Source organism: Epinephelus lanceolatus, chromosome 12, assembly GCF_041903045.1.
Source record: "Epinephelus lanceolatus isolate andai-2023 chromosome 12, ASM4190304v1, whole genome shotgun sequence".
Taxonomy (NCBI): domain Eukaryota; kingdom Metazoa; phylum Chordata; class Actinopteri; order Perciformes; family Serranidae; genus Epinephelus; species Epinephelus lanceolatus.
Genome location: NC_135745.1, coordinates 29,341,325 through 29,356,386, shown reverse-complemented (window position 1 = coordinate 29,356,386; position 15,062 = coordinate 29,341,325). Strand labels below are relative to the sequence as shown.

General features: G+C 42.2%; 2 protein-coding genes across 2 annotated transcripts; one reads left to right on the top strand and one right to left on the bottom strand.

The window, feature by feature from the left end:
* Positions 1-61: 61 nt before the first annotated feature.
* Positions 62-2,034, top strand: LOC117271498 (transcription factor JunD-like). The gene has a single exon (XM_033649670.2). The coding sequence runs from the start codon at positions 329-331 to the stop codon at positions 1,262-1,264; it is 936 nt and encodes a 311-aa protein (XP_033505561.1). The 5' UTR covers positions 62-328; the 3' UTR covers positions 1,265-2,034.
* A 283-nt stretch (positions 2,035-2,317) lies between these two features.
* rab3aa (RAB3A, member RAS oncogene family, a) lies at positions 2,318-14,851 on the bottom strand. Its single transcript, XM_033649672.2, has 5 exons — positions 14,743-14,851; positions 12,463-12,687; positions 10,045-10,163; positions 7,970-8,094; positions 2,318-5,615 (listed from the first exon to the last, which is right to left on the bottom strand). Exons 2-5 carry the CDS (start codon positions 12,685-12,687, stop codon positions 5,425-5,427), a joined length of 660 nt encoding a protein of 219 aa, XP_033505563.1. The 5' UTR covers positions 14,743-14,851; the 3' UTR covers positions 2,318-5,424.
* Between the last annotated feature and the right edge of the window lie 211 nt (positions 14,852-15,062).

Below are 15,062 nucleotides of genomic sequence, written 5' to 3'. Positions count from 1 at the left end.
CCAACGTCATTTTGGGCCAATCTCCGCGCTCTGGAGTGACATAATGGAATTTTTAGGGCTAGAAAGCGAGCGAGGTCTGGCGCTGCGCATAGCAGTCGTGCCATCGGGAAAAGACAATATCACCCGCGCGCTGAAGAGACACATCAGAGCCCCTCAGGCACAGCAGTTCAAGTGGTCGACTGATACAGTGGCTGATACACAAGAAGGGGGACAAGGAAGCAGGATCGCGTAGAAAAATAAGGATCAGCTGATTTCCTCATGTTTGGATATGATTGCTGAACAGTCGTCAATGCGTAACGCTCAACACTCCCTCATGTGAGGGTGTAGAATGGAAACAACCCTCTACCCAGGCACCGTGGTGAATACTCCGAGGGTCTCCAGCACTTATCCCCAGAGCACGATGATGAAGAAAGACATTAATCTGAACTTGGAAGACCATAACTCCGAGCTCAAACAAAACCCGCTCCGGGACGCAGACGGACTCCTCAACTCCCCAGACTTGGGACTCTTGAAACTAACCTCTCCGGACCTGGAGCGCCTTATCATCCAGTCAAACGGTCTGGTCACCACCGCCAACCCGAGCTCCCAGTTCCTCTACCCGAAGTCAGCCAGTGACGAGCAGGAGTTCGCGGAGGGTTTCGTGAAGGCGCTGGAGGATCTCCACAAGCAGAATCAGCTGAGCGAAGCGGGCTGCGTCTCCGTGGACAGACTGGAGCTCCTCGGTTCCGCCAACACCGTCGGGTCCTCCGGACTTCAGACATCAGACCTTCCTGTTTACACTACTTTGAACGGCTATGCGGCCAGTCCGCTCGGAGCCACCACCATCAACTACTCCACGGACACCATCCCCTTCCCGCCGCCTCCGTCTCATCTGGCCAGCGCGCAGCAACAGGCTGCTGCTGCAGCTGCTCTGTCACGACTCCAGTCCGCCGGCTTGGTGAAGGACGAGCCTCAGACTGTACCAGACATGCAGAGCTTTGGGGAGAGCCCCCCGCTGTCCCCCATTGACATGGACAACCAGGAGCGCATCAAGGCGGAGAGGAAAAAGCTGCGGAACAGGATAGCCGCCTCCAAATGCCGCAAGAGAAAACTGGAGAGGATCTCTCGGCTGGAGGACAAGGTCAAGAGCCTGAAAACGCAGAACACCGAGCTGGCCTCCACAGCCAGCGTCCTCAGGGAGCAAGTGGCCCAGCTGAAGCAGAAGGTGATGAACCATGTCAGCAGCGGATGCCAGCTTTTACCAAACCAGGTCCAGGCTTACTAAACCCCAGTAATGGTGCTCTTTGTGGATGTTTATACAACTCTTAATGTGCTCTGAGGATACAGGCCTGTATTATGAGGAAATATTTGCCTTTTATAGCATAAATCCTTATCAGAGACTTTATATGAGGCCATTGTAAATGCACCCTCCAGATAAAGCCTGTAGAAACAAACAGGCATTTGCACTGCACAGTGTAATGACCAGGTCTTGATGAGAGCAAGTGTACTGGAATAATGGCAAGTTAACCAGGAGCAGGTGTGGGCTGCAGACTCCTTTGAATCTTGTAAATCTGGCAGTGTTACAAAATGACTTGTTTTGTTGCCCTAATTTTGTGGGGGAAAGCCATGTAGCAAACTGCTATCCAGTGGACTGGTGTAGGATAGCATATATCTTTATGTAAGCTGGACAATCTCGACAAGAGTGCAACCAAACACCAGGGTGTCACCAAGTGCTGTCACCCAACTGTGTAATATAATGCCTTACTTGTTTACAAGCACTTAGCAATGACAAATATATATTTTATTTACTGAAACATTTCTTATTTTACATATGGTCTTACTTGTTCTTTTTTTTATTTTGCAAACATGAACACCGCATGTCTTGTCGCTTTTGTGTACAGTAACCATTGTATTTTTCATTATGGTGGCTGCTGTGTAGTCGAGTCGCCTAACTTCCATGAATGTATGTGTACGTGCTGAGAAACCTTATCTATTCATGTGTAATGGACTTTCAAGTCTCTACCTGACATTTATTAAATTCACTACATTACTAAAGCTCATGTGTGAGACTCTGGTTGCTTAAACATTCTTGCAAAAATAATAGAAATTCATACCTTTAAATGTATCTTCTGTTGTGGAGCTGACACTATGGGTGTTGTATTAAGTGCAGTAGAGAGGCTGAACCAAACCATAGATGGTCAAACAACTCTGAGGGTAGAAAACAAGACATTATTGCAGTTTGATGCCCTCTGCTGGGCACAACTTAATCTAAACAACTCAAGAGCACTTCTTGTAAATCACTGACTTTCTGGGAACAAATGCTGAACCAACGCACAACTCCAGCTTTTAGAATTTGTTTATTGATTCCTCATTTTAGCAAATCTGGCATTACAGAATTACAGCACAATTCACACAACTAATACCCAACGGGCAGAAAATTCCTATTTACAAGAGTTATTTATTTATGACGGGGGAGGGAGAAAGAAGAGGAGTCAAACAGGATCGATACGTGTTCCTAAGTCACCGGCAAGTTTACAGCTGTAGCAAAACACAATAAATAAAGTAACAAAAAAATCAGGTCAAAAGTGAACCGATGCAGTAAGAATTGCTATTTTAATGAAGTGTTCAGAGTATTCAGTTTAATTTCAGAACATTTTTTCCCTTTTTGAAGCTACTGCACAGAGCAGGGAAACACACAAATTTGTTAGTGCAAGTCTCACAAATGTCTAACAAGCTCTCTTTTTGGCTCTAGGTGTGTTGTCAAGGTCTCTTTGGAAGGAAAAAATATTAAGACTGCCTTTATAGAAACTGTACATTCACGCACACCCACGTACAGTATTACAAACCTTCAGCAAGGGTTTGTGTGGCGCTCATTTTTGGGTGTGGACAGAAAGAAACTGCTATTGCTCTGTGAGAACAGTCTGCTTTTACACTACCAAGTCTTCAAAGTTACATAACCGATATCAAAAGACAAACAAACTTCCCACCAAAGCTGCGTGGACATGATAAGAGATTCTTTCACTGGAATGTTTCAACGTTCCTCTTGGGGAAGCGTCTTAAGCTTTATATTCACTGTAAACACAGATACATTTAAAAGCTGGGAGAGTTTTCAGCAATTTGAATACTAGTGAACATCTCTTTAAAAAGTAGAGCGCAGATCGCAATGCATAATCTACAAAGAAACATTATCTTCAAATAAATACAGTTATAAATAATACAAAATAAATAAGTTTTTTTTTTGGAATAACTTAAGTGTTTTTCCGCATGCCTTGCATGACTTACAGAAGGGTTTGTACCGTATACACGAGCAGACAGATCCCTAACCTTAGCATTAGAGAGAAAAAAAACTCACAATTTGACATTCAACATGCTTAAAAACATCATGTTCCCCCAGAAAGTAAAGATGAGAAGATCATCCACCATGACATAAGAGACTATCTGAAGCTGATGGAGAGGTCTGTGGTGCACCAGTGCTCACACTCAATCACATGCCTTTCTAGTGAGTGCATTCTGCACATTGTATGCAGGGAATGGAAGCTAATACAATGAGAAGGGGCCGTGGGCTTAACACGTGAAACCTTTGGCCCCTATGGTACCTCCAAGAACTGAAACAGCAGGACGGACAGACAGAACAGCTCATACAAATCCAGTCAACCACAATCAGTTAAAAACATCAACAACATGCACCTCTCACTAAAGCACAGGTAGGAATCCTGATATTCTAAATCATTATTATTGTATGTTAATTATATATGTATATATGTTACATATGCATTTTTAAATCTGTATCTGTTGACTTTTAAACATTTATACACTCTTCTCCGTGTGGTGAGAGACATCCTTTATCCTTTAATTCTGTCTTAAAAAACAGTAACAAAAAAGTAAAAAAAGAAAAAATCTTACGAGCAACCTCCAGAGGCTACGCAGCTCCTTACACTGAGACCGACAAAGCGACTGATGCTGCCATCTAATTTCACTAAAAGAAATGTAAAAAATCTGGGAAGGGGCCAAAAATAAATAATAATAACAACAATGACTTGACGAGCACACTGATATGCATGACTTTTGCTATTCTTACGACAAACAAACTTTCAAATGACCCAAACTCAGACCATAATTAACTGCAGAGACTCAATCACAGCACTGGAAAGAACCAGTGATTTCACATGCTCAAAACCACATCCAACCAACTCAAAAAAAAAAACAAAAACAAAAACAAACAAACAAACAAAAAACCCAGCAACTCTATCCACAGCAACCAACATATATTTTTAAATGGGACTTAAAGTAAAACAGATGATTTGTATCTGTTTAGGTTTGAAGTGTTAGTGCTGAGTGGGGCCTGGGATTGGACAGTCCACAGCCTTTGATAGTAAAACACGACTGCAAGGAATGATGGAGCCTCAGGCCACGTCCACACTGACACGTTTTCATTTTAAAACTGCGTATTAAAACAGAAATGATCTCCATACGCACAAGCGTTTTAACAGAAATAATCTCTGTCCATACTAGTACCCTTGAAAACTCATTTCATGTGACCATTCACATACACTGGGCATGCACTTGCCGATCTTAACAGGAAGAAGATTGTCTACTCTGTGGTTGGTTGCTCACCAGAGACGAGAGATTTCTCTGCTTGGGCCGACAACAAGGTGGAACTGCTACGCAAAGTAACATGAGTTTAAGGTGGTCAAGGCTGTGGGAAACGGATTGGGAGTCTTGCAAAGCTAATACGGTGACAAATTACAGCGATACCGTTTGGGAGCATTATCTATCACTGGAGGAAGCTGTGGTGATTGGAAAGGTGTGCCCACACAAGACGGATGAAATCACAAAAGGTACGTGGTCTCAGCAATGTTTTGGCTGTGGCTGATAAGAGCCAATCAGGAAGTGAGTGTGGGTGTCTGCGTCATCATTTCCAAAGGTCTCCGTATCTGCCCATCCAGACTAAAACGCAACCTCTGAGTTTTCAAACTAAAATGGGGTCAGAGGCGTTTTCAAAAGTCTCCGCTTCAGGGCTTCCAAACACTGGAGCAGTGTGGACGCTAGGCGATATAAATCTAAAATGAAAACCTATTAGTGTGGATGTCGCATCAGCTTTCACTAACCATTTATAATTCCGTAAAGATACAGTATAATATATGTGTTTGTGTAAAAGCGTACAAACACGAAACAAAGACCAGTTGGGATTGATTGTAAATGTTCTTCACCCCTCTGACTAAGTTAGCACGTTAACATAATCTCTGTAGTACTGAAATGAACAATGACATCACTGAAAACTCCAAATCATGTGGGCGATGCTCTTGATGTAGTGAGAGGGGTAGAGAATCTCAGCAGCCAGGATGTGTGTCTCTGTATGGCAGTGTTTGTGTGTAATGCAAGTGTGCATGAGAAAGAAAAAGTGTGTGGATTTTAGGACAGCAGATTGTGTGTGTGTGGTCGTGTTTAGCAAGCACAATCCTGGTGGGACCTCTGAGGCTGCTCGTTGAGCTGTGGCCCCTGTTTACTGCCGGTGACAGTCGGGTCGTTGTTGTCCAGACTCTCCGACATCCTCTCGCAGATGATATCCACCAGCCGCTCGAAGGTCTGCTTCACGTTAATGTTGTCTTTAGCGCTTGCCTCGAAGTGCTCAAAACCTGCCAGGAGGGGCGACAGAGACAGAGAGAGGCTCATGGTTACGCTTATTGTCCTGCTGTGAAGATTACCCAGTTAATCTACTTATCTCATTATGTCAGGACACATTAAGGCTACAGTAAGACAGGCAGCTCAAACCTCAATCATTTTCCCCTCCTTATCAGATGTGTGGAAGTTTTTATAGATTAAATCTATCTTTTCAGATCATACCTTAAGGGAAAAATTTGTATTTTTCAACCTGGACTCTATTTTCCCATGTTTTGTGTCTCACTGACGAACGGAGACAATAATTGTAAAACAGGTACAGTATTAAGAGAGAGCAAATTGCGTACATCCACTTAAAGTGCTTGTGTTTGTCACTGACAGACTCAGGTTGCTATTACAGTGATCACATCCGTGTGGGTCAAATTAATCACTATAAGCAGATGATACTAAAAGGATATTATTCTTTTCTTTTTCTTTATTAATTGTGCGGATTACCATCTAATGTAACACGGTGTTACAGTGGTTAGCACTGATGCCTCACAGCAGGAGGATTCCTGGTTCAACCATGGGGTGGGGGAGCCCCTCTGTGTTCTCCCCATGTCAGCATGGGTTTTCCCTGGGTACTCCAGTTTCCTCGAACCATTAGGTTAAGTGGTGACCTTTAAATTGCCCATTGGCATGTCTATATGTCAACCCTGCGATAGTCTGGCAACCTGTCCAGGGTGTACGCCGCCTGTCGCCCAATGTCAGCTGGGATAGGCTCCAGCCACCCGTGACCCCCACAGGGATAAACAGTTACAGAAAATGAATGCATGAATTACTATCTTACTGACATTTGTATATGGATTACATGAATATAAAAATAATGGAACAGACAGCTTCCGTATTTCCTTAACTTCATTGACTGTTTTAAAATACATACAGCAGTTTCATTACGGAGGCATTATGCTATGTGTCTGGGCATTACCAAACTGCTTTACATGGGTGGCTTCAACCACAGGTGCTTTCCCTGCGCACACTTGTTCTCTGTCTGCATCAGTGGCAGCCATAAGCTTTGAGAAGACTTCGCTTTTCATTGCGAGAAAATGACTTTCTTTTCCCGTAATAATTTCAGAGTGCACACAGCACCAGCCTCAGGAGCTGGAAGCAGAGGAATCAGCACGCGGAGAAGTACTATAGAAATAAAGTTTAAAAAATAAAATAAATTTACCATAGTTTTTTTCCCATGTTGACATGTATGAAAAGAGCCAAGATGAGCACTGTCAGCTGGCGACTTGATTACTGTAAGTGAGACATTTAAACATTTGTATAGGGATGATTCTGTCCCAAGCTTTTTGATCACCGTGATCACTACATGCAGTTTCTATTATTTAAGTGTCTGACAACATTTTGGAAACTATCAGTACAAAGATATATACATAGACTTATTGTGTGAAACAAAGTCTTGACAAAGAAAAAGTCTCACTCTGAAATCTTGCAAGAGGTGACTCACTGCAGGAAGACGGCAGTTGAAATCTTAGTGAGAGTTGGAGAGAGGAGTGGCAGAAAGAGTTTGTTGTGTTGGAGCTCAGAAGGTTTAGTGTTATCCTAAGATTTTCAGTGTCACAGCTGAATATTTAATTCATTTTGACAATGTGAAAAAGTGTGAGACTTCAAAACAAGACCTCCTTAGGCAAGACTTAATTAAACAAATAATAAAACCACGGATCAGCGAAAGGTAAAGATAAACTTTTTTTTCCTATCATTGTCAAAAGCAAGCATGTCTAGTACACTGCAGCCCATTTTGGGCCGCAGCGCTCTCTCTCTCTCAATACAGAACCAATTTCAAAAACTCCATTAATCACTTAAACATGAAAACATGGTAAACCGGGGTCCAGGTTGAAAAACGCCAACGTTTGGTAAGAAATGAGGTCTATTTAAAATCAAATTACAGGCCAAGCGGCATGTTTTTCATGTTACATGTTCCAACAGGAAGAGCAGAAAGTAACACTTAGCTTGTCTAAAAATAAACAGACCTCTGTTGAAGATGTTGCCAGTTAAGACTCATCGTAATATGGCTGTCTTTAATTTGCAATTACTTCAGCCTGAATTGTTGTAACATCAGTTTCGAACATGGTGAGACTATGTAATATAGTGAGTTGTCTACAGAAAGAAAGGGACGTTAAATTAGCACAGAAAGTCCACACATAACCCAAACATTGTGAATTTCACTAATGTTTAGATGCATAATTTACACATCATCGCCCCCTCTTTGGGGGAACTTTATGACTCATATACAAATTTCATTAATGCTCCCAGGAGAGAAGAGGAGAAATAGATAAAAAACAACAGACACACGGCATCTAGTTTCCACTCTGATCAGCTGACTTACCCAGCTGTTCTGCCAGCTGCCGGCCCCTGTCTGTGGCCACCATTCGTTCATCCTCCATGTCACACTTGTTCCCCACCAAGAGGACCTGGGCATTATCCCACGAGTAGGTCTTGATCTGGGTCGACCTGTTAACAGACACAGTACAGGGTGCTGAGTTATATCGTCTGACTGAATCTCACAGGCATCCTTTATTTGTAAGATGCTAAAGCAGATTTTAGGAAGAACTGCTGATTTAATGCTCCAACAGTCTGCTTGTGTGTGTGTCTACTGGTCTCTCCCGTTCTCTGTTTAGACACAAATACGTGACAAATATGTGAAACAAGTCAGCTACATCACTTAGAAACACAATCATAAACAGCATTGATATTAGGCTATTCATAATAACTACTGGATGATGTCATTCTGTTGGCTTCATCACACCATGACCTCCAGCATGCACTGGGGTAGTTTGCAGCCGAGTGTGAAGCAGTCGGGATGAGAGTCAGCACCTCCAAATCTGAGGCCATGGTTCTCTGCTGGAAAACAACAGATTGCCCCTTCCAGTTACTACCCCAAGTGAGGGAGTTCAAGTATGTTGGGGTCTTGTTCACGAGTCAGGAGTGTGAGATGGCGTCTGCAGTGATGTGGGCGCTGTGCCATCATGGTGAAGAGGGAGCTGAGCCTGAAGGCAAAGCTTTCCATTTACTGGTCCATCTATGTCCCAACCCTCACCTATGGTCATGAGCTCTAGTGAGCGAAAGAATGACATTGCGGATACAAACGGCTAAAATAAGTTTCCTCCGTGGGGTGGCTGGGCTCAGCCTTAGAGATAGGGTGAGGAGCTTGGACATCTGGAGGGAGCTCGGAGTAGAGCCGCTGCTCCTTCATGTTCAAACAGGTTAGTTGAGGTGGTTCAGGCATCTGATCAGGATGCGTCCTGGACACCTCCCATTTTGGCCACATCCCACTGGTAGGAGGCCATGGGGCAGACCCAGAACATGCTGGAGGGATTACATGTCTGGAGAGGGGCATCTGAAATGCTTTGCTCGGCCTGCTGCCCCCGTGCAACTGGACTTTGGATAAGCGGTTAAAAATGGATGGATAGGTGGACAACGTAAAAATTGCGGGAGTTGGGACTCCAGGAGAACAGCAGGGAAAGGGGCAGGAAAATCAAAAAGGAAGGCAAGGATTTATATCATATATAATATATGCTTTATAGTATTTATCATAGATTATCAGTGTGTCTTCTCGCCAGATTTGCTCATGGCTCCACAGACAATAAACCTGCAGATCGCGAGCTGAACACGACAAACAGAAACAGGAGGGGAAGAGCGAGGGGAGATTCCCCGCTAGTTAATCAATCGCAGATGGTGTCGCTCAGTCAGATGGATAAAAGAATAAAAATAAAAACACAAAAATGGGTTGCCAAATAAACTTTGGCGTCTATTTATATACGTTGGGGGCCCGCCCAAGTATAGTCTATATGTGGGAAACACTGCACATGCTTCATCTGCATTTTGCTGATGAGAAAAAAGAATTAATCTTTTTACAGCAGTCATTCCTACTGGTTAAAATCAGTTTTCAATCACCAAATTCATTTTGAGAGGTGGTAAAATGGTAAAGTAACTAGTAATAGCTTCACAATAGTAAGAATGGCAACATAACCCAAGCCATCGGAGAGGTTTCTATCTAAACCACTAATTTGGGTAAGAAAACAAAAGTGAATGTTAAATTTACACAAAACTATTCGAGGTAAACTTCTCCGCAATTTAGATCTAACTTTGACCTACATTACTTCCAGTTGTTGTGCAAACATACAGTCTGACAAAGCAAAATGGTGATTTAAACAGACATTATTAGTGCTTTTATGTGTCTTTTCACATGCAAACAAATGTTACATAATCATATTAGGCGCTGACTACACCTGGTTGCAGAATTCGCTATGTGTGTAGACCCAGCAAACAAACCCACATCTCAAAATTTTAGCTGGTGGGTCACAAATAACTGAAGCAGAATGAAATCTTAAGACATATTTTTGTAGGTTTTTAAATTTGCATCTTCATACACACAGATATGCACACTCAAGTGTTCCTCACCAGTCTTGAACCGCGTTGAAGGACTCCTCGTTGGTGATGTCATACATGAGGATGAAGCCCATGGCTCCCCTGTAGTAAGCTGTGGTGATTGTCCTGTAGCGCTCCTGGCCAGCAGTGTCCTACACAAACACAAACACAAACATTTTTAATTTAGGATTATTTTTGAGCATATACATCTCAGTCAAAGCAGGATAGGTTTATAATGAAAACATATTCAAAATAAAATCCGTCTGCACACTCATGGTCTCATGGACATGACAAAGTTTCCATGCTCTTGCTCAAGTTGTGGTCTACACACCATCATGTTTACATAGGATTAAATAAGCATTAGAAACAAAACAGCAGTGCGTGGGTATATGTCTTTTTGTGCAGATCATTATCACCCAGCACCTGCGAAGGATTTATGACTGCACGTGCCTCCTGATGATTGCGGAGGCGTAACATTACGCCAAACTCCCATGAGCATTAGCTATTCCTCTGGTGTCCTGTGTTATTAGCAATTGGTCCCAGGGTCAGGCTTTATGGCTTATGTTAATTACACCTCAAGGGTATTGCCATTACACAGCAGATGAAGTGATTCAGGGGACAGCAGAGGCCAGGTGGTAATCATTAGAGATACATGATAATAGGGGCCGCTTCAGTCACAGATGTGACGGGGCAGCAGCATCAAAAACAGGCAATTTGCTCTAATTCTGATTAATCAAATGTATTTTTTTTGCAGGCTTGTTGAATTTTAAGTACTGTAGAGCTGAAACGATTAATGCATTGGTGGATTGAAATAAATCTAATCTGAAAATCTTGATAATAGATCGACTAATTTTAAAGTACAAATGTCATAAACGATCAGAACACAAGGAAAGAGAGACGACTGGTTGTTCTGTTTACTCAAAAGTATATCAGGCATGTGTCAGGTGCTCTTGGAAAATGGGATAAACAGGAAGGCAGTTTATTAACGAGGAAGGAAATACTTAAAAGTTTTTATAGCGGTGGCTAAATCATTAAAAGAGCCAACATGCTTTGACCACTTAAGGTCTTCCTCAGAGCTTCTCCATTGTGAGGATCTGCTGCATTTTAATGTTCTGTCACTGTAAACTGAATGTTTTTGGGTTTTGGACTGATGATCAGACAAAACATTTGAAGACATAGACTATGGGATACTGAAATGGACTTTATTTAAGACTAAATGATTATTTGAGAAAATAATCAGCAGATTAATCACTAATAAAAATAATCGTTAGCTGCACCGTTAAATACTATAACATGGATGTTACTGCTGTTTATATTTCAGTTTATTGTTCATAGAGATGACTGTTTCAACACTGCGCCATTAAACAGTTCTACCATTAAAGAATCATTGAAGGGGACCTATTGTGCTTTTCCGTATTTTGTTTCTTACATATAGTGATAAAATGAAGAACATTCACATTAAACGTGGCAAATAATGAGGTAAACATATGTAGAAGTAATCCCTGTGAGCAGAAATCTCAGGTTTCAGATCGTTCTCAATACTGTTTACGATGTTGTTTTTTCTACTCCGGCTACAGTATGACATCATCGTGTGCCGGATTTCTTTAATTGGTTATCTGCTCCAGGCACGCTCCTGCAAGTATCTCTATTCCATAACCTATATTGCTACATGAAGCTTGATGTTAACATCGGGGAAACGTGTAACCTGTCTGGCTGTGTTTAGAAGCTTTTATTAGTGATTTTTCACGGTAAAAAGTGCTAATATTCTCCATTACAGTCATTCCCTGGCTGCAATGACGGTGCAGAGACACCAAGATGTGAAGACCCAGAACCAGAGCAGACAGGGCTTTTATGAGAGGGGGGCTTAAGAGATGGAGCTTCTCAAAGAGAGGGTGAATACAAATGTTCCAGCACAGACAGGATGAGGAAGATAAAGTGTTTTTGACCATTAAATGATGTAAAAATGTTCTAGCAGAAACCTCAAATGTAACTATGAAGCTAAAAATGAACATAATAGGTCCTTTTTAAAAGGAGAGCAGTAGTGCAGTCTGCATTTTCTTAGTTTAGAGCTACTCAGCTAATTATATTCGGAGCCTATTTTAGGCTGTGTGCTGTGTAACTGATTATGGAACGAAACATAAACATGAGATTAGATTCTGTAGTAACTATGTAATATCGGCATAGAAGTCTTCACCAGTTACACCCTAATCTCTTCAGTGGTACCTGAGTCTAGACAGCTCAGAGGCGCAAAACAAAAGACAGGAAAAAGCAAAGTCAGGTGAGTTTTTAATTCCTTGTCACAACCCTTCAGGAGTCCAAAGTAAAGTGACAGCTGCTGAAAAGCAATCATCATGGCGCCTGTGATTAACTGGCTCCCCTAAAACAAATTTTCACATTTTTCTTGTCAGCCTCACCCAGCCCACGTCTGCATGCACATGTTCGGTTGCTCACCCATATCTGCAGCTTTATCCTCTTGTCGTTCCTGTAGATTGTCTTCACCTTGAAGTCGATGCCCACTGTGCTGACAAAGGCTGGCGTGAATGAGTCGTCTGCGTAGCGGAAAAGGAAGGACGTCTTTCCTACGCTGCTGTTGCCAATGATGAGGATTTTAAACATGTAATCAAAGTTCTGGTCCGTGGACTCTTTCTGTCCGTATGTGGCATTTGCAGACGCCATCTATGCAAGGATTGAGATCACATATTAATCAGTCACAAGAAAAAGCTTGAGAAACAGCATGTAATAACAGAATCACCTTTGAACACCACAAACGACAGTCACAAAAATAATGAGTGTTGGATCAAAGCCTCTCGGACAGTGTCTCCAAAACTGAACATTATATGAATCTACAAAGGCAGAGCTGTTATATTTGATTCCATCAGATTTTTCAGACCTGTACTCATGACATGGTCTCCACTCTCTGTAGTTACAGTGTCATACACAATTTCACTGCCACTGGCTGAAACATTTCATATTTGGTGCAGATAAAAGATAAAAAAGAATGAGGAAAAAAGTGCCTATTTGCCACTTTATATAATGTTCCTGTTCGTGTTTGGGACACGTGGCAGATCCCCACACCTTTGTTGATTGGTTTGCATATCGTGTTATCCTACTTAATTTGTTTCAGTCGGTCTATATAGTATGCACATTTAAGAAACATGTAAGCCCTTCAGAGGGGAAACTACGAACATTGAGATGACATTGAGATAAACCCCTGATAGCACCAGAGACATCCTGTGAAGCTATTTTTATATTTTAACAGCAGATACAGGTATCATTTGCCTGAGATATGCAGTAATGTCAACATGTCTGAACCACAGAGACCTTAAACGTGTAGACAAAATGTTATTCAAAAAGCATAATGCAACAATTCTAGCATTATGTCAACAATTAAAAGGTGTAGAAGAAGTTTGAAAAAGAAAGACAAAACAGATATCGGATTTACAAAGTTGCCAGACTATTCCTGGTTGGTTTGCTCTTCTATTATGCTATTTTAATATCTTTTTGTCGAGACGTGTTAAAGATCTCTGAGATTCAGACATGCTGACATTACTGTATATCTCAGGCAAAGAATACCTGTATCAGCTGTGTCAATCTGAAAGTAGCTTCAGAGGATGTCAATGGGTGGTGTCAGGGGTTTACCTTGCCTATCTATCAAATCTCATCTTATGTGGCATCTATGAAACACACCACAACCGACAGACCACATCTGTATTAATGCACAGAACAATTAGATCATTCTCAGTCTTCAGACAGACCACAGGAAAACCACCTGAAACCATATGGCAGGGTGAAACAGCCGCAGATATAAACCATTTAACCCATGACGGGGTTAAATAATGTCAGCATGAGGCCAGACAGCACTCCCAAACAGTCACCTGATTTTATCTGGGAATAAAATGATGCAGCCGTTTTGCTGAGAGGCTGTGTCAATACAGCTAGCCAATACCAACACACAGCCTTAAGTGTTTCCACTTAATGTCAATACTAGCCGGACAAGGAATGCACACCTCCGCCCCAAGCAAAGATAAGAGGACGGAAGTGCCAGAGCTTAGCAGGCTAAGCATCAGCTAAAATGACTATCCCATCCCATCCAGGAGAGCAGCTGAGCGCTACGCTAGCCAGCTAATTATGAATGAACATATGGTTGGGCAGAATTTGCCTTGTAGTAAATTAGATACACACAGAAAAACTGGCAGCGCCTGTAGTGCTCTCTGACTGTCTCTGACCACAACATGCTCCTTATTAAAACGGCCTGAACCGACCACCTCCTTATCCAGAGCGGGGCTTATCTGCCGTTAGCTTGCTACTGAGTATGTAGCTAGCTGAAATTGACAGTCTGCTTCACGTTAGCTTGAGAAAAACCCCGAAAATACGGCACGAGGCGTTTTGTCATTCATTACTTACCACCTTAAATAAAGATGAAACGACTGTTAAAGAGATTAAAGCATTGCAGATACAAACGCAGCTTTTATCGTTGGAAAAACGCGTCCAATTAAGCTAGCATCGCTACCTTTAATGCTAACACAGCAGACCGTTACCAGTATTTAAAAGTGGCAGCAGGAGCTAGCTAAACATCCCAGCTATGTCAAATGAAGGTTACTCTTCCTTATTTATGACTCATTTTTCAGTCTAAATCCAGGATGTGACAAGCGACAAACAATCCGCGTGTTATCCGCTATAACTGTTGGACCTAACGCAGCCCAGCGGTGAGAAATAAGCGCAGGGTTTTACCGTGAAATGTGTGTTTTATCCTCCGCTTCGCAGCAGCAGCGCCTAGCCCCAGTGCCCAGCTTTGCACCTGCAGTAGCTCGTGCGCCTCTTGATTGACAGCCCCGGCATAAGCGGGTACAAACAGTGTAAGGATGATTGACAGGACGATCGACCAATCAGAAAAAAGGATCCGTCCCTTCATTCGGACAGAGCCCCGCCCCCACTGAGTCAGAGTTTATGTAGAGGTTTAACTCAGTTGTATTGCTAAAAAAAGAAAAAAGATAAAATAAGTTAATGTAGTTTTCGTTGAGTAAATGTTATAAAACCACAGAAAAAATGTT